This window comes from Fukomys damarensis, unplaced genomic scaffold, assembly GCF_012274545.1.
Source record: "Fukomys damarensis isolate Sample0158 unplaced genomic scaffold, DMR_v1.0_HiC HiC_scaffold_26, whole genome shotgun sequence".
NCBI lineage: Eukaryota > Metazoa > Chordata > Mammalia > Rodentia > Bathyergidae > Fukomys > Fukomys damarensis.
The window spans coordinates 28335782-28362422 of NW_022900938.1; the positions used below are offsets into that span (position 1 = coordinate 28335782).

Consider the following 26641-nt stretch of genomic DNA (forward strand, 5'->3'; position numbering starts at 1 on the left):
GAAATAAATGGTTGTAGATGGGGAGGGGAGGAGGGGGTGAAGGGAGGGCAGGGACAAGGGGAAAAAATGAGAACCAAGACTTGTCATGTAGAGGTACAAGATCCCAACAATGAATGTAACTGTACTGTATCCCTAAAATGTACCAATAAACTCAATTAAAGCTGAAAAAAAAATACACTTCACATATTTGTAAAAGAACTACAGATGCATTGTGTTACTATAATACTGGTGAAGTAATCTAGGCCTTTGATGTCCCAAAGAACTGGATTTGAATCATGATTCTGGCTCTTAATAATTATATACTCTTCAATAGATATTTTGAACTTTATTGAAGAGTTAAACCTTTAACTCTCTGAATTAGTATTCTTCTTTCCTTCTAATTATCTCTGGAAAGGCAGAACTATTTTTTAAATTATTGAGCACATACACCTGTGCCTTCTCCCTGTCTTTGCTACATTATGTAAACTCCGAAGTTTCATTATGTATCTTATCTATCATGACAACATCAAATTCAGGTGCCTCCCTGCTAATCTCTTGATAGTAGATTTGTAAATTATCTAATTCATTTATAGATCTATTTCCCTTAACAATTTGTGGCTAGATTCTTGAGTCATAGTGTACTCAAATGAGAAATAAGCAAGTTTTTCACTGTTACTTCAGGTGAGTCCTTTGATACCTTTGTCATGAATTAATCATGTTTTACTGAACCTTTGTATCAAAGCTTTAGAAGTCTCACTTCAACTATCACTGTGCCAGTTACTTTTTCCATTTCTACTAATAAACCTTTTAAAGAGTGAGTCAACATGTTCTTTATTCTTCTAAGAGTAGTTAGACCAGATAAAAGACTGGTTCAAAATTGCACTGTCAATCCGTATTTCCTTCTAAAATGACTTGTGACGCAAAGAGTGACTGTGTTAATTGTCAAAAGTTTTACTTCTCTGGAATTTTAATATGTTCCTTTTAAATTGTGTCTCATGATGACTAGAACTGAGAATACAGAGCTGTGGAACTCTTTGATGCTAGTATGAGAGCTATAGGAATAGCTACATCTGTTTATAGGATGAAGTAAGATAATGTCCATTTGCAAAGTATGCAACATATTTTCTGGAATTCAGCAAATGCCAAGTAGATAGTCACTGTCATTATTATGTTGATCCCATACCTTATAATAATACAAGAAAAATGTATTTCTCACTTAGGTCTTTACTGGAATCTTTGCAGCTGAAATGGTGTTGAAATTAATTGCCATGGATCCATATGAGTATTTCCAAGTAGGCTGGAATATTTTTGATAGCATTATTGTGACTTTAAGCTTGGTAGAACTTTTTCTATCAGATGTGGAAGGGTTATCAGTTCTGAGATCATTCAGACTGGTAAGTACAAACTAACCGTACCATTATATTCTATAACAAAAGAGTGTCTTGGGTTTGCATTATTGTTATTTCAAACTTTCAGGACTTGAATCAAAAGGCAAGACTGGGTCTTGATATTTGGTAAAAGAAAGTCCACTTATTAATAGATGTGCTTAGCCCGAACCTTAAAACTGCATAAATATTTTAATTAAAGGAATTTGAGCACATGTCCTACTGAAATTGAAAGAATATCCAATAAAAGCATTTTTTGCCCAGCATGCAAACGTTTAGATAATTTTGACCATAATATGTCATAACTTAATGGATTTGATAGTTGATATTCAAATCATTGTCCCCAAAGACTTTGATAGAAAATATGTATTAAAATATTTTTAAAACATTCTATTTCTCTGCTGGGTATCTTCCCAAAGGAATTAAAAGAAGCTCTATATGCATACCCATGTTTACAGAGGCACAGTTTGTAATAGCTAAAGCTTGGAAACAGGCCAATTGCCCATTAACTGGAGACTGGATAAACAAGATGTGGTTGTTTTATAAAATGGAGTACTACTCAGCCATAAAGAAGGAGAAACTAGAAACATTCATAGCTAAATATATGCATTTTGAGGCCATACTCTTAAGTGAAATAAATAGGACATGCATGTTTGTAAATACCAAATAGTTTCTCTCTGTGAGAAACTAGAAATGTAAATAAGTATCAAAATGTATAATCAATAATGTAAAACAGAAAATGTCTAAAGGGGTAGGGGAAGTGGGAGGGGAAAGGAAAAAATATGAGAAAAGGAAAAAAAATGGAAACAATGTCTCTGTAAATAGGGTTGAAAGGAGGGCAGGAGAAAGAGGAAAAAATAAAAACCAAGATATATCATGTAAAGGTACAAGCTCCCAATGATAAATATAAGTGCAATGAATGCCTAAAATGTACCAATAAACTTAATGGAGAAAAAAAACAATTTTTCTTAAAACAGTTGGCTTTATGAATATCAGCATGAAAAATAAAAAAAGCATCACAAAATTAAAATATGGCTAAATTGTTAATTTTAATACCTAAAACCTAAATTTCAATACCTAAAAAATTTTAATACCTAAAGCCAGGATAAGAAGCTCTTATCACAACCTTAAACACAATTCAAGTATATCTTGTAGATATATGGTGGAGAAAATAACAGAAATTTTGAAAATAGATGTGAATGAAAGATGGAGATATACTGTTTTAAACTTAGAACAAAAAACTCAGTATTGGAAACATTGAAATTTTTATGTGAATAATATTAAACGATATTTGCTGTTTTAGCTCCGGGTCTTCAAGTTGGCAAAATCCTGGCCAACCCTGAACATGCTGATAAAGATCATCGGCAATTCCGTGGGGGCTCTGGGCAACCTCACCTTGGTGTTGGCCATCATCGTCTTCATCTTTGCCGTTGTCGGCATGCAGCTCTTTGGGAAGAGCTACAAAGAATGTGTCTGCAAGATCAATGAGGACTGTACACTCCCACGCTGGCACATGCACGACTTCTTCCACTCCTTCCTGATCGTGTTCCGCGTGCTGTGTGGAGAGTGGATAGAGACCATGTGGGACTGCATGGAGGTCGCTGGCCAAACCATGTGCCTTATTGTTTACATGATGGTCATGGTCATTGGGAATCTAGTGGTATGTAACAGATGTTCACAAATTTAAAATGCTTCATAGAAACTATTTCATGGTGACTTTATTTGTTATTTTTATGAATTTACTAAAATAAATACCAATGACTTTAATACACAAAAGAACAGAAAAGGAAAAAAAAAATGTTGTCTTAATTTTCCTAGCCAGATGATCCTTACTGATATTTTTAAAAACCATAATGGTAAAGTTTGTGTTTTATTTTCTCATTTTGATAGTCATGTCATATGAAGTAAATCTGTGGTGTTTCAGATGTCTTAAAAAATGTGAAGTCTCTTCAGATGTGAAGCTATCCTAGTAAATAATGCATGATTAAATTGGCAAGAACAAAATGAAGTGGCAGTGTTCCAAAGCACACAAAAGTACCAGTCACACCACACTAGAGTCACAAGCTTAACATCCATAGCAAGGATCACCGAATTATGGTCACAGGCCAAATCCAATCTATATTGCTCAGTTTTCCATTGCTGGGACGTAATACTTGCCACTGCAGTTTATAAAAAGAGGGAAGTGTCTGGCTCACGGTTTTAGAAGTTTCAGTCCATGGTTAGCTGGCTCTGAGACAGAAACATCATGGCAAAGGGTGTTGTGGGAGAAAGCTGCCCACGTGACGGCATCCAAGAAGCAAACAGGGGAAGAGCATTAGAAGTGAAGGTACCAGGGGCCAGACACAATTCCCATGGTCATGTTTCCATTGCCCAAATACACCGAGAAGTGTGATTAGCTAATCTTCTAGGTGTCCCAAACCAATCAAGTTGGCAGTCAAGACTAATTACCGTGCAGTTCAACACTTGTTTTAGGATGGTCTTGAGCTGAGAAATTTACATTTCAAAAGATTAAAAACATTGAAAGTGTGCATAAATAAAAGTTTATTGGGACACAGACGTGTTTATTCCTTTATATGTATCTATGTTTTTTTGTTTTATTATTTTATTTTGTATTTTTACTATTTTTTTAGTTTATTGGTATGTGTTTGTGGTAAATAATAGTTACAGTCTTAGTGGGAAGTTGTTACATGTACACACCATATTTTCATTCCTTTTCTCTTTCCTCCACACATCTCTTAATCCTTTCTTTACACTGTAACAGCAGAGTTCAATGACTACCATAAAAACTCTATTTCTCCTAAAGCCCAATATATTTATTATCTAGCCCTTTACAGAGAAAGTTTGTCAACTAATGGTCCTTAGCCTCTCATTTACACAGCAATTTTCACATTAACACCTTGCATTTGTTTGCACTTTGTTCCTTGTACTGGTTGCTAAAAGCTTTCATGCTTATAAGTAGGAGAAAATTGAGATGATCTTCCAGGAGCCACTCACCTCCATTTTGAAATCCACTACGTTGGCTCCTCTCAATGGTCAATTTGGCATCAAATTTTCTGTCAGGTAATAACCAGAAGGTAGGGTATGGTAATAACCGTACATATATAGGTGGGTACCTTCACTTCCCACTACCTTGAAAAAAAAGGTTCCTGATGTTTTTGTCCTTGAAGCCCCCATATTAAAAAATGTCAGAAATTAGCATAGAAATCTACATCTATCAAATCATGTACTAAATGACAGTGTGCCAGAAATATAGGGTGAATTATGAAATGCAAATTACAGACCTTCACTGTTTAAAAATATACATCATTACCATTCTGCAATTACTGATAATCCTTAAGTTACAGTAATAAGCAAGTTTTCTAGTTTTATATAAGATCAAAATCTTTCCAATAATGCAATAAAACACGTATTTTCTTTGGTTCTTCTGAGCTTAAGTTTTGTACTTTTTTACAAATATATTAGTTTTTATATTCCATCTTGCAAAATTTTCATGATTAATCAAATAATTAGAAGAATAAGTTGTAAAGGCATGCCACATAAAAGTGATCAGAAGATGAGCCGGGTGTGGTGGCACCTGCCTCACTCGGGAGGCTGAGGCAGGAGGATCACTGTGAGTTTGAGACCAGCCTGGGCTACATAGTGAGTTCCAGGTCAGTCTCAACTACATAGTGAGACCCTGTCTAAAAAAGCAACAACAACAACAAAAAACAAAACAAACAAACAAAAAACCAACAGTGATCAGAAGTATTTTATATATGTTTTATTTACTGATGCATATATAAAAACTAGATTTGGGGGGGGCTTTGATCAATTATTTATTCAATATTTTCAGCCCCTTCTCTATGAAAATGAGAATTCTTTAATCAAAATGAGACTTTAAAAGGAAATATTTAATGAATATTTATTTTCTAGCATAATATAATATAAGAAATACTACAAAATGGCCTTTATTTTATGTGTGATATCCATTAGATTATGGTAAAATATTAGTCTTGTTATGATTGTCAATGGAAAGTGATATATTTGTTCTCAGTGAGGAAATAAGGATAATATTGAAGAGGGAGTCTCCTAAGACTGAGGCTTTGAAACAGACTTTCAGGTCATTGTCAATAATCCTAACAAAATACAAACATTCAAACCCATATATCATATTGAAGTATATTTTTCAATGAGAATAAAGACCAGAATTAAACTATTTTAAGATCCCTTGGTGATTACAATTTTTAAATGATTCCTATTTCCCCTCACCAGAATTTTCTTTGACATAGTTTTAACTTTCTCTTTTATGTTTAATGTTTCTGACAAGTTGTTTAGGATGTGGCCCAAATCAGGGTGATTCACTTCTTTTCCAATGTAATTTTGATTTTTCTAAATGTGGGATAGGTGATTTGGGGAACAAAGAGACTTGCATCAAATGGTAATTTGATTATCTTTTTGTTTCCTATATAAAATAATGTTTAAATAAAACTTACATATCTTCTTTGAAAGAAAAAGATGAAAATTCTTTTTTTTTTTTTTTTTTTGTAATGTTGAGTTAACCTCTTTTATAACTGCTTCCTGCCAGGGCCAAAATGATAGGCAACGAAAACAGCCAATCAGTCTTATAATCTGATATTAGCCAAATGTCGTGGGCAGGTTGTATTTTATGCTTTAAAAACCACATTAAGTGGTAAGCTGGCACAATACTAGGACAGACTATTTCATAAATAGTATATATAAGTATATATAATAATGCAAATATATAAATATTATATGCTCCTTATTGCAACAAGTAATATTTATCTTCTGGGAAAAGTGAAAAGGGATCTTGGCCTAAATGGTTCAGCACAATAAATAACAGTCCAGTTTTCATATTTAATGTATTTCTCACAGGTAGAAAATAATAATTCTTGGTGAATGCCAGGAAATTTTTAAGATTTAATAAAGGGAAAGAGGCCAAAGTTCCCCTGGTACAGAAATGAACTTTAAAATGACAAATTTGAAGGAGCAGCCCCTGCTCCTTCGTGGTAATTCTTCCTGGGTATGGTTGACCCTCCGCCTCCCAGAGTTCTCAGAAGCTATTGTATAGAGAATGGTGAGGAATCTAGTCTGTGTTGCAAGCTATATTTAAGAAATGTATCCTTATCTATTCTTTTCACTTCCTGTCTCCCATTTCTCGGCACCCTCCCCTACCTGATGTAGGTCCTCAACCTGTTTCTTGCTTTATTGTTGAGTTCATTCAGTTCTGACAATCTCACGGCCATTGAAGAAGATCCTGATGCAAACAACCTCCAGATTGCTGTGGCCAGAATTAAAAAGGGGATAGATTATGTGAAACAGACTGCACGTGAGTTTATTCTGAAAGCATTTTCAAAGAAGCCAAAGCTTTCCCAGGAGATAAGACCAGCAGAAGATCTAAATGGCAAAAAGGAAAACTGCATCTCAAACCGTACACTTGCTGAAATGAGCAAAGACAGCAATTTCCACAAGGAAAATGAGAAAAGCAGTGGCTGTGGAAGCAGCATGGGCAGAAACTTGATGGAAGAGAGTGATTATCACTCATTTATTCATAATCCTAGCCTCACAGTGACTGTGCCAATTGCACCTGGGGAATCCGATTTGGAAAACATGAATACTGAGGAACTTAGTAGCGATTCTGACAGTGATTATAGCAAAGAGGTAAGATTGCTTTATATGTGTTGTTCCATATTACTTGCTACCATGAAATAAATAGACATCTCAGAAGTCTACTGTCCTCAGTTCTTTCTAATGTCACGCATACTAATGGAGAGGTTTGTGTGTGTGAGAAGGTTCATCCGGTAAGGTTTTCTTACTGATTCTTAGGAAAGGATTTAACGTTACCTAGCTATATTTGAAAGCACCGGGCTTCTTTGAGTCTTCCGATCCTTAATCTTAACGTTTGTTCCCAGTCATAAAGTTGTATGCCATCTCCACCTGGAGGGCCTGTTGGATGACCGCTCCACTTCACTATTACCCTTGCATGCACTACCTGCCTAACCATTAACAGTAGAGTCCAACTGGTCCTTCTGCCTTCATTTTCCACCTACTCTAGTATACTTATTGGATTAATTTGATTTAGACTTCATCCTAATCCTGCCATCCTAGTATCCTAATCATACATCCTATGGCGTGTCCATGGCTGCCAAAGTCCCCTAAAGTATACACTGTGTGTGTGTGTCAGTCTTTCACCCCAGGACCTCACATAACTTTGACCAATGTGTCCCGTCATGCTCACCTGCAGCTCCATTACCTGTATCAAGCCCATTTCCTTCTAGTCTACAAAATGCTTTCTACCTCTGTGAATTTGCTTGTGATTTCCTTCTGCAGTCAATATCCTGTATATGTACCTCGAGACAGAGATCTCTCTTCATCTGTGAAATTATTATTACCTAAATCGTGGTTTACACTAATACATGTAAGTGGATAAAACATAAATTGCTCCTACGCATTACCCATTGCATCCTTCTGAATCTCTGCCTAAGCAGGTGACCTCTTTTCTCACTTTGATTCTCACATAACTTTATAACTCTGCCTGATCTAAAAACGAGTCTTGCATTTAAATTTTTTGAGACATTATGATAGGCATCAAACAGTACTCTCAACTTGTTGCGACTAGTACTGTAAACTTGTTAAGAACTTCTTTAAAGTTTTGTTTCTTTCTTGCTTGCTTTTTATTTGCATATCTCTAAGTGAGTCAAGGTATGTCCTCAGTTGCATTTTTATTAATATGAAATATAATAAGTGAATATTATTACAAATCACTTTTATCTCATTGCTTTAAAAATTTCAAGATATTATTGAAAAAATAATTCTTCTTTCTTCAGGTTAGATTAGAAATTATTTGACAGATTTTTCCAAAAATCTATCTTTTCAACTCCCTTAAGTCTTTCCATCCATGAAATTATTATGGATTTGGTAAAAAGGTTGTATGGAATAATGATGATCAATACACAGCCAAATCTGTGTATATAAAATTCGTATATATGCAAATTGTATGCTCATTGTTCTTAACTAGTGAGTGAGCAAATAACTAAACTATGAATATATATTTCTAGGCAGCCAAAGAAATTATTTCCAATATGGCAGAGTAAGGAAGGTGATATGAAGCAAATTCTGATGTCATAGTTCCCATCTGTCTTTCATAATTTATGTTTTCATTTGTAGCTTATTTGATAACTGAAATACACCAGTTTAAGCATCCATAAATTTGCTCTGCCACCTATCACATAAATACTCCCTAAAAATATAAAATTTGGTATAAACTGAGTTGCTCAAAGGTCAGTGGATAATATTCCCCATTTCCCAGTGTTGTTTGTTTTCTCTCATGAACAATATTCAGATGTGTGTGCTCAAAAATACATTGCTGTTCTACCACATTTCTGTAGTCTGAACATGGTGATGTTCAAGAGATAGAGGATCTAATAAAGAACATGTAAGCTAATTTAGCACAATGTTTCAGACAGCAAGCCCTTAAAATGGTCTCTGTTGTTATCACTGAGGGCATGGTCATTATTGCCATATAAGTGTTCAATTTCTTACACGGTACCACTGACATAAAATTATGGATTGAAACTTTCCCTTTCTTCATAATAAAATTTCCATCATATGTCTCAATGTGTATCATCTTAAGTGCATTCAAGCCTACTTGACAATCTACTGGAACTGAACAATAGTTTCATGATCTGTAGGAAATGTTACATAGCTCAGAATTATTAGCTGTGGCTAACTGTGAAAAATCAAGGTCTAGGGTCGTTCTAGCTACTTTAGATTAAAATGTCCTAGTATGACTTTTGTTTTTGGTTTCTTTTTAAAATTAAGGCTACTAAGAAAATGCAAACTTTGACTATTCATCTAAGATGTCTCTAATCTTCTCATGCAGTCATTTCTTCCTCTAATTTCTGTAACTTCAGCTCCCATTTTAGTTTCAAGTTTCTTAAATTGTTCATCCCCTCATTTGTAACTTCCTTTTCTGTCTTAGAAGTCCTTGAAATAGTGATTGTCATATTCCTGGACTTTATAAGCCAAAGAAACAGGCCTTGACTATCTAATGCAAAGTAACTGCTAACTCCACACATACAGGTCATTTCCGTCTTAACCACTAGCATAATATTAAATGTGGATAAGAATACAGCTTCTGAAGAAAAAAAGTTGGCTTCAAATTCTAGCTGTTATGCTTACTAAATATATGATCTTGAAAAGCTTTTGTTTTAGGTTATGTATGTGTAAAATGGAATTATAAGGAAAATGACATGACTCAACTGAACAGACAATTCCTGACAAGGAGTATTCAATGAACATGTACTTTTTTTCTTTTTGAGTACTGGGGATCAAACTTGGGACCTTGCTCTTGTGAGGCAGGAGGCAGCTCCACTGAGCTAAATCCCCAGCCCTGAACATGTACTTGAAATATGGAGCTGAGTAGTTGCACACACATACTTAAGTGGCTATTATCTGACACAGAAGGAAGGAGAGGTAACATAATGAAGGCCAGTGGCTCACAATTTTAGTATATGAAAACCACACAGAGAGCCTATCCAAAGGCCTGTTCAGAGCTTTGTCCCCGGATCTCCCTGCCAAAATCTGGATGGAACTTCAAAATCGCACAGAAGCCTTATCCACTGTGAAGGATTGTGTTATCATGGGAAATGAACCTGACTTCCTCCCTGGCTAGGATTCAGGTTCCTAAGAAATTATGTTGATCAATTTTCCTGTTGCTACACAAAATATCTGACATCCAGAATTTAAAGGAGGAGGGTTATATCTGGTTTGCAATTTCAGAGGATTTAGCTCATTGTCAGTTTGCTTCAAGTCAGAAATATGCTAGAATGGCGAGGTGGAACAAAGATGCGTAGCTTATGACAGAGTAGAGGAACAGTACTAGGGACACATATAGTACCTAAGGTCATACCTCCATGACCCACCTGGACACATCCAGAAGTGTGCTTTACTATCTGGTGGATATATCTTAAGTCAATCAATTTGTCACAAGTTAAAACACCACAAATACCACTTTTTCTTTATGCAGAGACTGTTAGCTTATGTCCCTGGTTGGCCATTTAAGTACCTGATTTTTGAAAAAAGAGAAAGAATATCACTGACCTTTGATATCTCTGCCTCTTTCCTCAAAACTCCTTTCTTTATGGCCTAGCAACCTATTTCCCTGTCGTAGTCTGTGCAGACATTTCAGTTCTCTCAGGTAAGCAGGTCTCCTTTTTGAGGGAGATAGTTGCAGATACCCTCCAGAATCAAGTAAAAATATATAGCAAAACATTTTACCAGAAAAAGATCAAAGAAATGAGTTCAAGTAAAGGGCTCAGTAAGATGTTTTAAAAATAGTTCAGAGAAAACGACTGGCAATATAGAACATTCATATTTCTCTGAGGATATATACAGTCTGCCTCTGAATAATGAAAGACGCACTCTAAGTGTACTCCTGAGAATAAGACTCCTGTCGCTGTTTCTCTGAATGTAGGGACTGAATTGATTTGTCCTCTCCATCTGCCTCCCCTTCAGGTACAATCCAGCCCTCTAATTGCCCTGCCAACAAACAACAGCACACTGCACAGACTTTTACCATTAGCATGAAGTGCTTCCTCGTTATGAGCCTCAAATGAAGCATGAAATGCACCCATTCATTCGGTAATATTTATTGCTACCTACGATGCTCCAGGCATCTAAGTCAGCTGCAGTAATTTAGTATGCAGCTTCATATACAAGTTAAAATGTAAGAGCTTAGGGAAAGATATATATGTAAGATCATGAGCTCTTTCAAAGATGTACTCATTTCCTGGAAATTATCTTATTCCCTTCTTTATTGAACTGATTTTTATACCTAGCATGTATTTTTCTCAAGACTATGCAATTATTTCTGTTTTATTCATTCAATACTGTTTATTTTATACATTATACTATTTTTTGCACATGTGTGTCTGTGTATCTATTTGGATAAAGTATAATAATGTTTCATAACAATGTGCCTCAATTTTTTCATATAAATCATTGATAAATATGGCACTGCTGGGCCAAGTTCAGGCCCTTGTGGTTATTACCTAATGCATTCTCCTCCGGTGAAAGCCCTGCCGAGGCTCCCATTAAGTTCTTAATGATGCAAAGGCCTATGCCAAAATGACCTTCGACTCAGAAGCGCCACTCAGACCAGCTCCCTGACTTTAAAGCTTTTTGTTTGTCAATGTGACTTACCATACTGTTATAGAAAAATATTAATTCGATATTTCTTTTAAGAAAACAATGTTACTTTCTGAAAAATTTAAACAGAATATAGAGATCAAGAATTAATGAGGCAGACTATTGTTTAATAAATCACTAAAGAGAATTAGAGTGCAATTAGGAGTGTAATATTAGAATTCCAATGAATCAGCAGGAAATATACAATATAAATATAACACGACCTCGAATTGCACAATTAAAGAACTATAACAAAATGATTGCATTTGCCTTTCTATGACATAACATACTAGTTTAAGCCTGCAGTTCAAACTTCAAAAAGCCCCATACATACCAAGGACTAAGAGCATCTTCCCCTAGTCTTTTAGAATCTCAGTTATCTGTAAATATAATTATATGTACTATCTAGAGCTGTTCTGAAGACGAAATTTATATAATGTGAGTCAAAGTGGCTGATTGTGCTCTTTTCACTGATTTTTGTGCATGTGCACACACACACATGCATTTTCTTTTTTTGCATCTAGCTCTCAAGTGTTGCAGTTCACCAATGTCCCCTCGCTCTTTATGGTCCTGGTAGTGTAGTAGCTATCGTAGAGCACTGTTTTTACTTAATTATTATTATTCCATTATGAAAATGAATTCTTTTATGAATTATTATCATTCCTCTATGAAAGGTTCAAAAGATCTGAAGGACTGTAGTTTTTAAATTCTAAGAGATGCATTTACTGGACATAATTTTGGAAAACTTGTGAGACCATTTAATATTATATTTGAAATCATATAAAATAACCAGGAAACAAATATTTAATTTTTATGTTAGAAATGTGAAAATTGGTTAAATTAAATAAGAAAATGTAAGTATTCAACCATTTTTTTGTCTTGTTTTTTAACAAAACTTAAGTTTATTATCACCAGAAGTAAATTCTTGTGTACCTTTTTTCCTATTACACAATATCAATTATACACTTTGATCCTTATTTACACTTTTAGTTTTCCACACCAGAGAAACTATTTGGTATTTACACATGTATGTCCTATTAATTTCAATTAATGTGCATCCACTTAGCTATAAATGTCTCCAGTTTCTCATTCTTTTTTTTCCTCATTTAGTTTAGTGGTACATTTTAGGTATACAGTACAGTTGCATTCATCATTGGGATCTTGTGCCTTTATGTGACAGGTCTTGGTTCTCATTTTTTCACTCATTTTTTGTATTTGTGTATATTACAGAATACATTTAAAATTTTATGCCTATCTATCCAGCATAGTAATAGTCATAGAGTTCTTCCCTCTGCTAAATTACATTCACCAAATAGTTTTGGTCTTCAAAAGGCCATGCTAAAACTTTTCATGCACATGTTTCAAAGGTAAGCAGTAAGAAATTGTCACAATTGGGATATTTACAGTGTAAGAACTTTCATTAAGATAAATATAGACTACTGATAATATAGAGCAGAGCAAAGTATCCCTTTAACTGGATCTTTATCCAGTCCTTTGAGGATAGACTGAGGAAGGGACTGTATTTGGCTGAAAGCACATTAAAAGAGATGACAGTTAAACAGATCCTAAAGTATGGAGATAAATTCCCTGGACAGATATGGTGCAAAAGGAAATCTCAGAGGAACAAGCACTCATATTGTTCACTTGATTCACTCATGTGTTTATTCATCTGTTAAAATTTGAAAGCCATTATCCTTGGAAAGACTTAAATATGCCTTCTTGTTATGAAACACATTCATTTTATTGATTTGGAAAAAGTTGTTTAATATTTATAACAATCAAGGTTAAATATTTTATAGCCTTTTACTATAGTTGTGCTTTTAATTACATTGTTATCTCTTTTTAAGGACTCTTCTTTATGATTTTTTTTTATCAAAGATTTTTCCTCAAAGACTTACTGCCTTTGTCAAAAAGGAAATTTGGATTTTTGCTTATAATTGAACTTTGGAAAACATAATTATCTTTTCCAGAAATGCATTTGACTTGGCAAATTTAAGGTATAAGTTATGTTTGTGTTTTGTGAAGAAGCTGCCTTTTGATCCTTTTTTGAGTAGATTGTTTTTAAAAATCACACTTTTATAAAATTTTACTTGAACTATTTCTGTTTTCAGGCTGCGTCCAAAGCCTTTGAAAAATCATTACATCTCTATTTGATTTGTTTTTTTACCTAAAAAATATTAATGTTGTCTGATATATTTTATCAGTGTTTCTAGTTCTTTATGTTCATATATGTTTGGAAATGTTAATTTGCTGAAATGCTGTTTGAAATGCTAAAGTTAATTGGATATAATTAGTAATAAATCAGTAAATGCTGATTTTAGAATATGCATTATCAAATGATATGGGTTTACTCTCACCTCACCCACATATAGTGTATTACCTATTTTTAAATGCTGTTTGTATTGAAGAGCAAACAAAATGTAAAAGATTGAATTAGCACATTATAGTATTTGATTACTTTCCTTGATAACAGAATTATATAACTGTTTGATTCTTTTTAAATCTATGTTAAGTGATATTTAATTATTGTGTTTTACATACATATTATATAGCATTGGGTATGTAGGGTATATTTTCAAACAGATAATTAATTTTGTCTTAATAGATACATGACGTTAAACATTTTAAATCACAGTTGTCTAACCTTTTTCATCATGCTGTCTTTCTAGATTTCAGTACCTAACCTTATCACTTCTGACAGGGGTAAAATCAAACTGGATCAATCAAGGATGAAGCTCTGTGCTTTAACCAGACAGAGATATATGTGACCACTTTTACACAGGTTACCTAAAAAAAAATCGTAGATATATGATTTTCAGTGCCTTGCATGTTGTTCAGCTCCAAAATCTTTTTGCCTGACTCATTGCAAGAAATTAGAAACATGTGCAATTGTTCCATAGATGAATTGACATCATAGCATGTCACCAGGAATATTCCATCATATTTTGTGATTCTCTTGATGGCTTCCTGAATATATCATTCATGTCCTTAGGTGATTTCAAATGCATGACCTGTAAATTTTTATTGGATGGATTATAAAAGTAAGATACAGAATGTAACAAAAGCCATCGAAGCAACATTTTATTGAGAAGCCTCTATGAATTCTTAAACTGAGTAGATGAAATCTCTACTAAAAACAAATTTTGTGGGCAAAATATCTTTTATGAACATACAATTTCAGAGCAGGCAGAGATCACTGTAGTACCAGCTCTGGATTCACAAATTAATGAAATTTATAATGCATGCAATTCAGCTGTTTGCTCTGTGTACGTATAGGAAGTTGGATACAGAGCCACAGCGCCCAGTTCTAGTATAAACTTTGAGTACATTTTGAAATGATTTTAAGCAGGTGGTTGTTAGGGCTATTTTTTCTAACCAGTTCAAAAATTTGCATATGATTTTATTTGCTCATGTGTAAATTTTATCGATTGAAAGTTAGTAAACTGTACCTATGCATAAATGATAAGTATCTGAAATGTTTAATTTGACTTCAGAAACAATATTACTTATTGATGAAAATTAGTTGCTGATTATATGCATGATCAGAGGAGCCTCCATAAGCTAGGTTTAAATACAGCACATTATAAATGAGCTCTAAATCTAGGCCTTAATAATATATTAACTTTTTTTTTCTAAAATTAGAAACACTAATACAGATTGCTTCATTTATATTTCTAAAAAGTAAAAAAGAATATACTACTAAAATATGCAACAATATTTTGTTTTAATCTCGTTAGAACTTATTAAATGAATTCGAACAGATTTTTGCATGGAGAAATCCACTCTAAAAATCTTGCCTTTTTTATAATCCTGTTCATATTTTAATTTCTCTGCCATTGTTAAAATGTTTGCATTTTTGGTTATCTATTATGCAATGGAGACAGTAAAACTTTATCCTGAAAGCAAAACACTCTACAAATAATAATGCTAACAGTTTATGATTAAAAATACTTTAGTGTTCAGTTTACTTGAAGTTAATTTTAAAAATGCTTTTCAGAGGACTTTTTATTTCAAGTTTGTAGTGACTTAGAGGCAACATTCTTGATAAAAATATTTCACAACATAGTAAATTTTCTTCAATTAGAGTGTAAGATGCACACACACACACACACACACATATATAGCATCTGTATAGATGTAGATATAATCATGTAACATTTCAGAAAATTGTTTTTAGAATTATAATTGTATGCATCCATGTATACACGTATATGCTGTAAATTCATAATTTTTTAATCAAATGACTATTAGAAAAAATGAGGTACGTGTTAACAAATGTGCATTCATCGATTAAAAACTTCAATTCTGAATATTTTAGTTGTAAGGAATGATTTGAAATATGGCACTTTGGCAGAAGCTGCCTTACATAACTGTTAGAAGACACATACATTTCCCATGTAAAATTTGCATTTTATATTATATTTTAATATTTAAAATCACATGTTTTTAAAAAGTGCATATTTATTCCATTCATTGCAATTTGTCCTTCCTGTCTTCATGATGGGTACTTTGAGAAGATAGCAAAATGATTCAAATGTGCAGGATTTTTTGGTTTCTGTTTTTCTTGCTGGAATTATAAACAAGCTTACATTTAGAATCTCCATGTTATCCTCATCTTCTCTCTTTAGGTTTGCCTAGGTTCCAATTTTCCAGAAGGTCAAAGTAGTTTGTAACAATCTCTAAATATGTTTTCAAAGTTTTTTTTAAATACTTCTAATTTGACCTGCCGTATCCCACATACTTAAATACTTATTTTCTGAAAAGAGCATAACAATTCTGTGACAGAATGCAGAATCTCTGAATGTCCATGTACACTTTACATTCTAAACAATTGTTGAATGCTCCTTCTCTTTTCCTTAGAAACAAACTCCAAGATGGTAGTGTTCGATCTGGCTAAGAAATCTGCACCCAGTTCACCCTTCTTACCTGGCCAGATTTTTTGTTTTCTATTTATTTCTTTTTATATTCAAGGTCTTATTGATACAATTAATGTAGTCATATTATTAGAGATAAAAATACATGCCCTAGGGAGAAGATTCTTAGAAATATAAGGACTTTCAGTGAAACCAGTGTTTCAGTTTGAATTTCCCTGATGGTTGCTAAGATTTAACTTGCTTATTTCTATAGCGCCCCAAACTACATGCCATTTGACCCAGTAAGAGAACTGTTAAGTGTATTTCCTACTAAATGAACAGCTACTTTCAAAAATGAGAACCAAGACTTGTCATGTAGAGGTACAAGATCCCAACAATGAATGTAACTGTACTGTATCCCTAAAATGTACCAATAAACTCAATTAAAGCTGAAACAAAACAAAACAAAGAACCTTCTTAGGTTTCTCCAGTAGCAATAAAAAGGAAACAGTAGTAAAAGAAAACTTCTATTTTCTTTCCCTGTAAAAGAAGGAATTGAGTTGCTTATAATTATAATATGAGCAAAAAATTTACTGGAACTTGTAAGTAAATGGACAATTTTCTGCTAAATTATTGAAGGGATGTGAAAAATCCAGATAACAACGAAGAAAATACTAATGAGCAAGTGTATCTGAAGTATTTTTTAATGTGGGACATCTCATTTTAAAAAGAATCTTGAAAAATTTCAGGGGATTTTGAAAAAAGGTTGAGAGCTCAGTAATCTAAACCAGGCAAAGAAACTAATTACACTCAAGATGGACAATAAAAATCTTAGGTAATATCCAGTTTTTTTAATCTACAACAATATAATGTTTACATTTTTCCCCAAAGGAAAAACAAGACTTAAATAATTGCAGTGTAGAGAAAAAATATTTTTGTTCTTTGCCAGAATAGAATATTTACAATTCAGGTTATTAAATTTGGAAAACCCTAGACTCCTACACGTATAGTAATCTGTAGAATCCTGAAAGTTTTTGATCCTTATTCTGCCGTTTCCAATTCTACTCTTTAATGATTCAGGAATATTATTATAGATAAGGATTGTAAAATCAGTCCTAAATTAGAAGAAGTGTTGTTTTTCATCTAATAAAAATGCTGTCCGTGCTAATTAACACAATAGTGTAGCTTATCACTAATGTCACCTGTACTTTTATGCCAGTTCCTTCTACTTGTTTTACTTCTCTCAAACTTCTTGCTCTTCATGTGTCTTTCTTTGATACTCAGGTAAAATAACTATACTAGGTCCTATCCGTTTAAGAATATCTTCCTTTTATTATGCAATATAGTTGTCACATACTGTAGCTAAGATGTTTTCAGTGGTAGCTATCCTCTTTAGGAAAGGTTTACATTGAGTTCTGTGTTTTCTACGGTGCTGCTATGTTTCATGGTTTTCTGAATTTGAGTGTCAGATTGCAATGTGTTTAAATAATCTTACTTCACATTTCTTGGAAGAAATGACCAACCAGCATTAACTACCATCTATTCTAACAATGAAACAGTCTTGTAATATTAATGCCTATTTTAGGAAATGTTACTGATAAATTTTTAAGTGACCAATTTAAGGAATTTTCTAATATAACACATTTAACTCTCTAGAAAACACATCTTCAAAGCAATCAAAAGGAAAATCTTGAAGAATAATAACACTTTGATCACGTTTTCAACAATAGGTGCATCTCAGCTACTAAGTTTACTCTTAAGATAAAGAATATTTATAGAGCTACCAAGTTTTTGGCTGCATATTAAGGAATATGGAAAGTCATATTTACATATGTGTACATGTATGTATATACTATATAATAGTTATTTCAAAGAAGTTGAGTCAAGGAAAGACTAAAGGGAGATTTCATTTTTCACTATTATGCATTGAAAATTTTTGATCCAACTTTGTCACTTTCATATAAAAGAAATAATATTAGGTTCTTACAGTTAAAACTGTATTATTCAATTAAAAGGAAAAAATGCTATGACATAATTCCTATTCCTAATAATAGTAAATCCATCTGCTTGATTCTATGCTTAAGCTTACTTTTATTTCATTTACATGTAGACTCCCAAAGATAAAAAGTTTTGCTGATAAATGGTAAAGAGAAAGTATGTTTTTTTAAATACTAGAAATCAAATCACTCTGGAAAAAGAATTTCAAAGTGGCCTAACCATATCAAAATGGAATTTTTTACACTAATGTACTCATTTCATGTTTCTCAATATAGTACATCTATTCTTACATTTTCAAAACCACGAAGAAAACAAAAATTATTAAATGTATAAAATGTAAATACAGTTAATTACATCAAATAGCACAAATGGTGGCATGATCTTTTCTGTATAGTAAAAATTTTCAATACTAAAATCTACAGATGCCAGCAATCGTAATTAAGCAAACTTCACCTCCCTAAAACACTTAAATTATAGATTTTATCCTTTCTATTAAAATTATCATTTAAAAACTCTCTTAAGGGGCTAAGCTACCAAGAATGAATAAAGTAAGTCTAAAATTGTGTATGTTGCTAGAGCACACACCATATATACCTGTAAATACATGTGCCTTCACATATTTAATTGTATATGTCTAATAAAGCACTGAAATAACTACTGTGTATTTAATTTATGCACAGGAAAATGTTACATATCTAAATGTCAGCCACAATAATATAGCTTGCAATATAAATTAAATAAAACATATGTTATATATTTTGATAATTTATGTTACATTGAACAATAATATTGGATAACTTTAATTTCTGGACTAAATTATGAATTTAATTGACAAAATCTGTACATCAGAGATTGATAAAAACTATACATGAGAAAGCAAACAAACAAGGATCCATTGGCATGATACACTAAGTAAAATTACCTGCATTTTTCTTGTTAATAGTTTACCTTACCTGTTGATACTCTTACCTTACTTGCTGATACTCTACCATAATCTTCCTGGCTAGTATTTTTTGAAACACTGAGAAAATAAAATACTAACATTAAATACCCTTTCATTAACTTGTGCTTTCAGAGTGAGCCAATAAGAATAATTTTATTTAAAAATTATTACCCAGTAAGAGAAAGCCATTATAAAGATTTGTTACTGTGAATATTTTGGCTAATAGTAGGGTATGCTTTGTATTCTTTCTGTGAAATTTTTCCATTCTTTACCATCATAATCCAGGGTAATTCTTTATCTAGGGTTTCAGAACTTGGCCTTATTTACATAGAAACATATCAACTTTTTTTTTAAGTTTCTTGGTGACAATTTACTTACTGAAATGTCACAATTTGAACCCATCACATAATCCTAGTTTTTTTTGTTGTTAATGTAGTACTTGACATAGGTTTTTGTGGCAATTGTCAACATAAAATATTAGTACCTGTAAATTTCCTTAATATTTTTCCTTGGAATCATGTACGATTTGAGACCTTAAGTCTTACAGGATATATTTAGTTATAATTAATTTCTATTTACTTTCCTTACTTTAAAGTAATTTTGTGTGTGACCTTAAATGAGATTTTATATTGATGCTGTTCATAATTGATACTATTAACAAATCCTCAGCCTGGTAAGAAGCCAACAGAAGTTAGGAGATTTCATTTAATACTAAGTGTGTTCGTAATTCTTTCCTCCAGTTATAAAAGGACTTCAATTGTTGACATCATTCCTTATGTATAATGCACTGTCATTGCCATTTTTGTAGTGTATGCTGTGTGATAATAAGAGTACGATAAATTTAATGTGATAATGACTTCCAGGTTCTAAGTCAATCTCTAAAAATTAGCACTTTAAATTGAACCTGTAATGTTAATACAAATTTATAGATCCGGGAATCAGTTTAATTAAAATTGGTATTTCCACATTTTAGTGCTTGCATTTTCTTGAAATATTCTACAAAAAATATTAAACTATAATCTTAATAAGAAAAGCATGTGTTACAATAACTAGTAGTTTTCCATATTCATATGTTGAGCAAGTGCTAATGAAAAATGAACTCTTCCATGATGTGCTGCTCCACCCTTTTATTAAAAAAAAGTGTTAGGAAAAATTCACAGAGTTTTGCTACAATCACTGTATGTATTTTTCTTTTAAATTCCTGTGTATGTGTGGACATCATATTTGATTATAAAATCGGGGGAAACTTGTTTGTGTTATGATCACTTGTACGATCATAATGACAATGGATTCGTTCCTCCCATGTGTAAGTCTGCCATGTTTAATTTCATTGAATCTTTATTTCAGAGTTTGCATGTGTGCTTCTGTTAGGAGGATTCTCTTGATTTTATAAATATTTTATCACCTTTTCTACTATTTTAGATTAAAACCAGTGGCCTTAGTGTGGTTTTTCATATATCGGTTACAATACAATGTATCATTTCAATGGATTCGTTCCTCCCATGTGTAAGTCTGCCATGTTTAATTTCATTGAATCTTTATTTCAGAGTTTGCATGTGTGCTTCTGTTAGGAGGATTCTCTTGATTTTATAAATATTTTATCACCTTTTCTACTATTTTAGATTAAAACCAGTGGCCTTAGTGTGGTTTTTCATATATCGGTTACAATACAATGTATCATTTTTTTGGTCTTGCTTAAAGAACTTCTATCTATATCACCCTAATATTTCGATTTTTAAGAAATTTAACTATTGAAAAGCTTTTAATGCAAATGACTTATTAATTATCCAATGTTGGCAATTCAGCACTCGTTTATTGTTGCTATTGAAGTCATAGTTGCCCAAAAGTAATAATTGTCCATAAATCTGTATTAAGGTACAATAGTAAAACGTGGCCACTACTGTAAAATATTCCTATTTGCCAATTTTTCCTAAATGCTTGCTAGCACCTTAAAAGTAAAATTTATTTTTTATGGGATATGTAGATAGAAAGATCAAGTCCAGATGCATTGTAAAGTTACTTGACCTCAACATGTGTTTGTACATTTTTATGGTCATCATACTGTTAAACTCCATTCATAACATTTTGCATGACTTACTGTTAAGTTAGATTTAAGGGTCAGATTTGAATAAACTGTAAGTGATATGTCTGGTGGGGGCGGTGAATTCCTTTTTTAGAGATTGAACCGAACAAGTTCCTCTGAGTGCAGCACTGTTGATAACCCTGTGCCAGGAGACGAAGAAGCAGAGTCTGAACCCACGAATTCAGATGAGCCAGAAGCGTGCTTTACAGATGGTAAGAGAAAAACTGAAACACTAACATTTATTCATGTTTTTTGAGTCTTGTCTGGGAAAAATACATAATTCACACCGCTTGAAGGAGGAGAGGTTTATTTTGGCTCACAATTTTGGGCGTATGGTTTTCTAGCTCCAATGCAGGTATGGTGGAAAGACATGGTAGGCAGGAAGGTGAGAGGGGTGGGACAAGGGGGAGAGGGAGAAGGAGAAGGAGAGAGAAGGATGGAGAGAGAGATATGAAGAGACAGAGAGAACTGGAGCAAGAACATATACTTTTAAGTCATGAGCACTAAGGATAAGGGAGGAAGATAAGAGGGGAGAAGCTTATTATCATACAATATGGTGGCTCTAGAGGGCAAGAAGCCTTTTAATATTGTGACACCTGACCAAAAACCCGAAGAGAGCAGAAATGGACCCTACAAATATGTGAAGCAAAATTATTTTAGGCAAAGTACAAAAGGCACTACTGAGGGGTGAAGGTGTTTATAACACTTGAGGAAAAATCAAGAGTCTAGGTATGGACAGTCCAGATTGAGAGACAGAGAGGGTGATGAAAGTTGAGGTCAGAGTTATAGAAGAGGCCAGATATACATAAGAGCTTCGAAGGAAATCATCAGGATCTGCTTTGTAAGTTTCACAATGTGTAAGTTTAAGGGTGGCTGGCAAAAAGAGGGGTGATGCCTTGGACTTTTCTGCAGTAAATCACGTGAAAGGTGATGGAGTTTACACTATTGTGGTACAATGGGGGCTTGTTAGATTATGAGATTCTGAGGATATCTTGACGTTATAGCTGAGGGGATTCAAAGATACATTAGACATGAAGCCTACATGCTAGGAACTCAAAAACTAAAACAGAGAACAGTAGGAGTTTCAGGATGGAAAACTGCGAACTTGTTCACTGACATTGGAGATGTCATTCACTGTTCATCTACTAGACCTGAGGTATAACCAATGTTCAGAGCAGCATTTGGCCTGCAGGGATTTTTTTGTTACCAGAAAGGAAGGAGTTAAAGCTGTTAAGAGAGACAGTTAATTGGAATATTGCCTTCATGAAGACAAATGGTGAAATGATTTTGATGTTCATTGTCTCACTTTCACTGATCCTGTCAGTTCATGGGTCACATTGCATCTTGGTCCTTTTACTCCCTTTCCCTCTCCCTCTTGCGCATGTCTTCCTTAGCTGTGCTACGTTGTTTTGTAATTCAAGACATCAAACATTTTCCCTAGGTCTTAAACTTTTCTTTACTATCCTTAATTTTTCATGTCATGGTAACCTGGACGATCATGAACATGACGTGATTCCTTGCTTCGGCTCCTTTTTACATTGGACTTTTTATTGGATTACACAGTTAGTGAGTTACTTGAATTTGAGTTAGAGAATAACCTCTTTTCCTTAAGAGACTGTTATTTTCTGTTAATTTGTTAGGCAGAGAGAACTCGTCTCTCAAAAAATGTTTTGAGTTCATCAACTTCCTATGAAATAACTAATAACTCTGACATCAATAACAGAATGAAGAAGTCCTGTCTCCCCTCCCCACCTCCTTTGGAAGGAACGTGAATAAAATATTTAGTTTAGAAATTTAGGCATTTTAAGGAAATAGTGGAAAAATGCTTCTTTTTCTAATCAGTTTTTATACTTTTCTGATCATGGTCATATCTTTATTAATGGGTGGTCTGCCTTTGAAGAGGTGAATAAGTTCTTTTTCATTTGAGAGCACTGGTTTAACATGATGAAACCCAGCACAGACTTTATGTAATGCATCATGACAGCAAATTAATGAAACCACCCAAAAGACGTAGCATTTACCCGTTGAGACTCATTAGAATTGTTTGAGAATTTCTGTGTTCTGTTTACATTTAATTACTAGTCTTTTTAAAAGGAACCCGTGATAACATTGCTAACTAGTTAGGTTGCAAATCTCTTGGGATACGCCTTTGCATAAAGGCCAGATGAGTGCCTGAGCTCTCATGCCTCCAAATAAGAGAGAAAAACTCTCCAAGGTGTGATAAACCCTGAGGGCAATACTTATTAAACTTTGTCATAGATAAAAAGCTTTCATTTGCTTCTCTAATTACAATACATGGTATTTTTCTTTCTTTCTCAGTCATAAGAATAATGTTTCCCTTCAATTTAAAAATTGACAAAAATAAATCCTGGAAAGTAAAATTTTCCAAAGAATAATTTTCTTTGTGTTCTGCTTTCATCTCTAAGTTACAGAATTCTGAAATCTGAAGTTTTAATTTTCTATTTTTAAAATTTCATCTCATGCCGGGCATGGTGGCGCATGCCTGTAATCCCAGCACTTGGGAGGCTGAGGCAGGAGGATCCCGTGAGTTCAAAACCAGCCTGGGCTATATAGTGAGTCCAGGTCAGTCTCAACTACATAGTGAGACCCTGTCTCAAAAAACAAAAAACAAAAACAAAAACAAAATTCATCTCATATATTTTATTTATTTTTTAATCCAAAAGAGATTACCTGGGAGTTAATTTTTTTAATTTTATTTTTAATTGTTTTTTGTAATTTTGTGAGATGTTCTCACTTCAATAAATGTACTTAAGATAAAGAGTATTTATTTTGAGTACAATGATGGAAAATCCTATTGGGTCTGAGATTATGTTAACTGTCCTTATGGATAAATGAAGTTAAATGTATATTTTCCATTCATTTTGTTTCCATCTAATCTTTGTGTCAATTGCAGAATTCACAGATCTTTTAAGCTGTGATTCAATTCAATTGTGATTAAATGCTTAGCAATAGCATTCTTCTCCAAGTATTAAGTCTTTTGAAAAAAATAACACACAACATATTAAGCCACCTACAGGACCACAGAGAATGCTGTGAGCAGAAGGAAAGGGCATAACAGAGTGTTTCAGCCTTCTGGAGAGAAAGGACAGGAGCACATAAAGTATACATGCTAGCAAAAACCACCAGAGACTTTAATGGTGGAGGTGCACTGCTGGGAGCCTGCTATATTTCTATAGGGGAAGAAAGCAAAGTGCTCGGAAATACCTCACCTTAAGTGGATCAGTGCACTACTTTCCCTTCAGAAACATGAAAAAAGCCATAAGAAGACATTGTCTAACAGGAAGGAGTAATGCACCAAGAGAATTTTTGTATTGTTTCAGGATATACAGCTTATTATTATCTCACATTTTTGCCTGAATGGTTCAATATTTTTTAATTAAATGCATCATTTTAGAGAAAAAAGAAATAATTTTTTAAATTTCATCTCAAATTTCATGAGGGGCTACTCTTTTAAAATTCTTCATTTTCTTCAAAGAATTCTTGTTATTGTTTAATCAACTTAAAAATTTTTAAATGTGATTTTTATGTTTCCCAATCATGATCTTTCTTCTTACTCCCTGACCTCTCTTTACCACACCTTCTTAGATCTATGTGTACTTCTCACATCACTCCTACTCTGTCTCCTTCTTCAAATTTTCCCTTTTCCCTTCTGTCCCAGTAGTGTGCAGGTTTAACTACTGGTTCTCCAAGACAAAGAAAATATACACACATAATATAATTTTATTATCAATGTTGCCAATATGAACAACATGTAGCACACAACTTATAAGTAATGCTATTTGCAATATAGTTTATTATACACTGCATATACAAAATTATTTCTTTGGGTAGGCATCTGTTGAATTTTGCCAAATTTTTGTACTTATAGACAACCTATAATTGCAGTTGATGAACAGCTATAGTTTTACTATCAAGGATTCTAGGTATTTTTACTTACATTATTCAGTACAATAAGAAGGAAATAAGGAAACTATATCAGAACTTCACTTATTCATTAATGATTAGAAATTGTTTGCTGATCAGATTCAAGTTTGAATAATGAAATAATTTGTCAGTTATTTGTGCTGTTCACAGTTTAATGGCTATGAACATGACACATTTTTCCTGTGTATCTGCTTTAACATCTTCTCCATCTTTTTTATCTCCAGATTAATCCTAATTTTTCTTTAGTGAAAATGCCTGCTTTCAGAATAACTACTGTGACTGCTGAGTGTGGCGTTCAGAGGAATTCATAGTAGCCAATTAGTACAACATACTTTCATCATCCGGATAGAATAGTCATAGATTTCCTCAAGAGCATAGATGAGAATGAAATAGGGCACAGTAATTAGAAGATAATGAGTTTTTAGCATTTATTACCTTCTTAAAGTACATTATTCTATGTGATTTTAATTTCTAATAACGGTGCATTAAACAGTAGACTAGCACAACTTCCTGACAATTTAATAGTGAGTAAATATGAAACAATTTGTGCTGGTTCTCATATACCACTGAGTTTTGTCCAATAATAGTGTAGTTCTAGAATGTTCTGGACTTGACTCTTTTCTCCTTATTCTAAATACTTAATTTGTATGACTTCAAAAAACTACCCAGAGCTCAGCTGACACATATATGCTAATAATTTTTGCAAATTTATTTTCTAGCCACACGTTTTCTCCTGCTTTTAGATTCATACCTCCAAATGACTACAGAACATCTACATTCAGAAAATTTTCGGCCATTTCAAATTCAGCAGCTCCCAAGTCAGCCCTTACTTTTATGGCCTTCAGTTCACTACTCACACCAGTCACCAGATCCTGCTGATTTTACGTGACAGATATGTCCATAACCTGTTAACGTGTTAGCTCCCAACTGAAATTAGCCGAATCTATCTCATTTGACAGGGATACTGTATCAGAGTCCTAAGTGGCCCTCACCCTTCTAGCCTATCTCCACACACTATTTAAATAGCAACCTCCTTACACATCCTCTGCTTACAACTCTTACTCCCCATTTCTATAGGAAAGAGACCAAATTCCTTAAAGCAGGGTTAATACTTTCCATAACCTGGCCAGTTTTTCTAACCTCTCTTACCCCAGCCTCTTGCATCCATCCTGCTCTCGTTACCAGAAACTGGTTGTGCTTCGTATGCATCATTTTTTGCTGCTCTGGAATTCTTCCGAGACCTTTTTTGTTACTGATTTTTTTTTTTTTT

General features: G+C 33.4%; 1 protein-coding gene and 1 long non-coding RNA gene across 5 annotated transcripts in view; one reads left to right on the forward strand and one right to left on the reverse strand.

Annotated features, from left to right (window-relative positions):
* Positions 1 to 2824, reverse strand: part of LOC117283446 — an 81284-nt gene extending 78460 nt beyond the window's left edge. Inside the window, exon 1 of the long non-coding RNA XR_004514442.1 lies at positions 2760 to 2824. This is a non-coding gene — a long non-coding RNA (uncharacterized LOC117283446). The remainder of the gene's footprint in view (positions 1 to 2759) is intronic.
* Scn9a (sodium voltage-gated channel alpha subunit 9) overlaps positions 1 to 26641 on the forward strand; it is an 85205-nt gene that overhangs the window by 27534 nt on the left and 31030 nt on the right. For all 4 annotated transcript variants that reach the window (XM_010606894.3, XM_033756406.1, XM_033756405.1 and 1 more), the window contains exons 14-17: positions 1200 to 1373; positions 2668 to 3024; positions 6546 to 7022; positions 21521 to 21638. In XM_010606894.3, the coding sequence (XP_010605196.1) occupies positions 1200 to 1373; positions 2668 to 3024; positions 6546 to 7022; positions 21521 to 21638 (1126 nt within the window). The remainder of the gene's footprint in view (positions 1 to 1199; positions 1374 to 2667; positions 3025 to 6545; positions 7023 to 21520; positions 21639 to 26641) is intronic.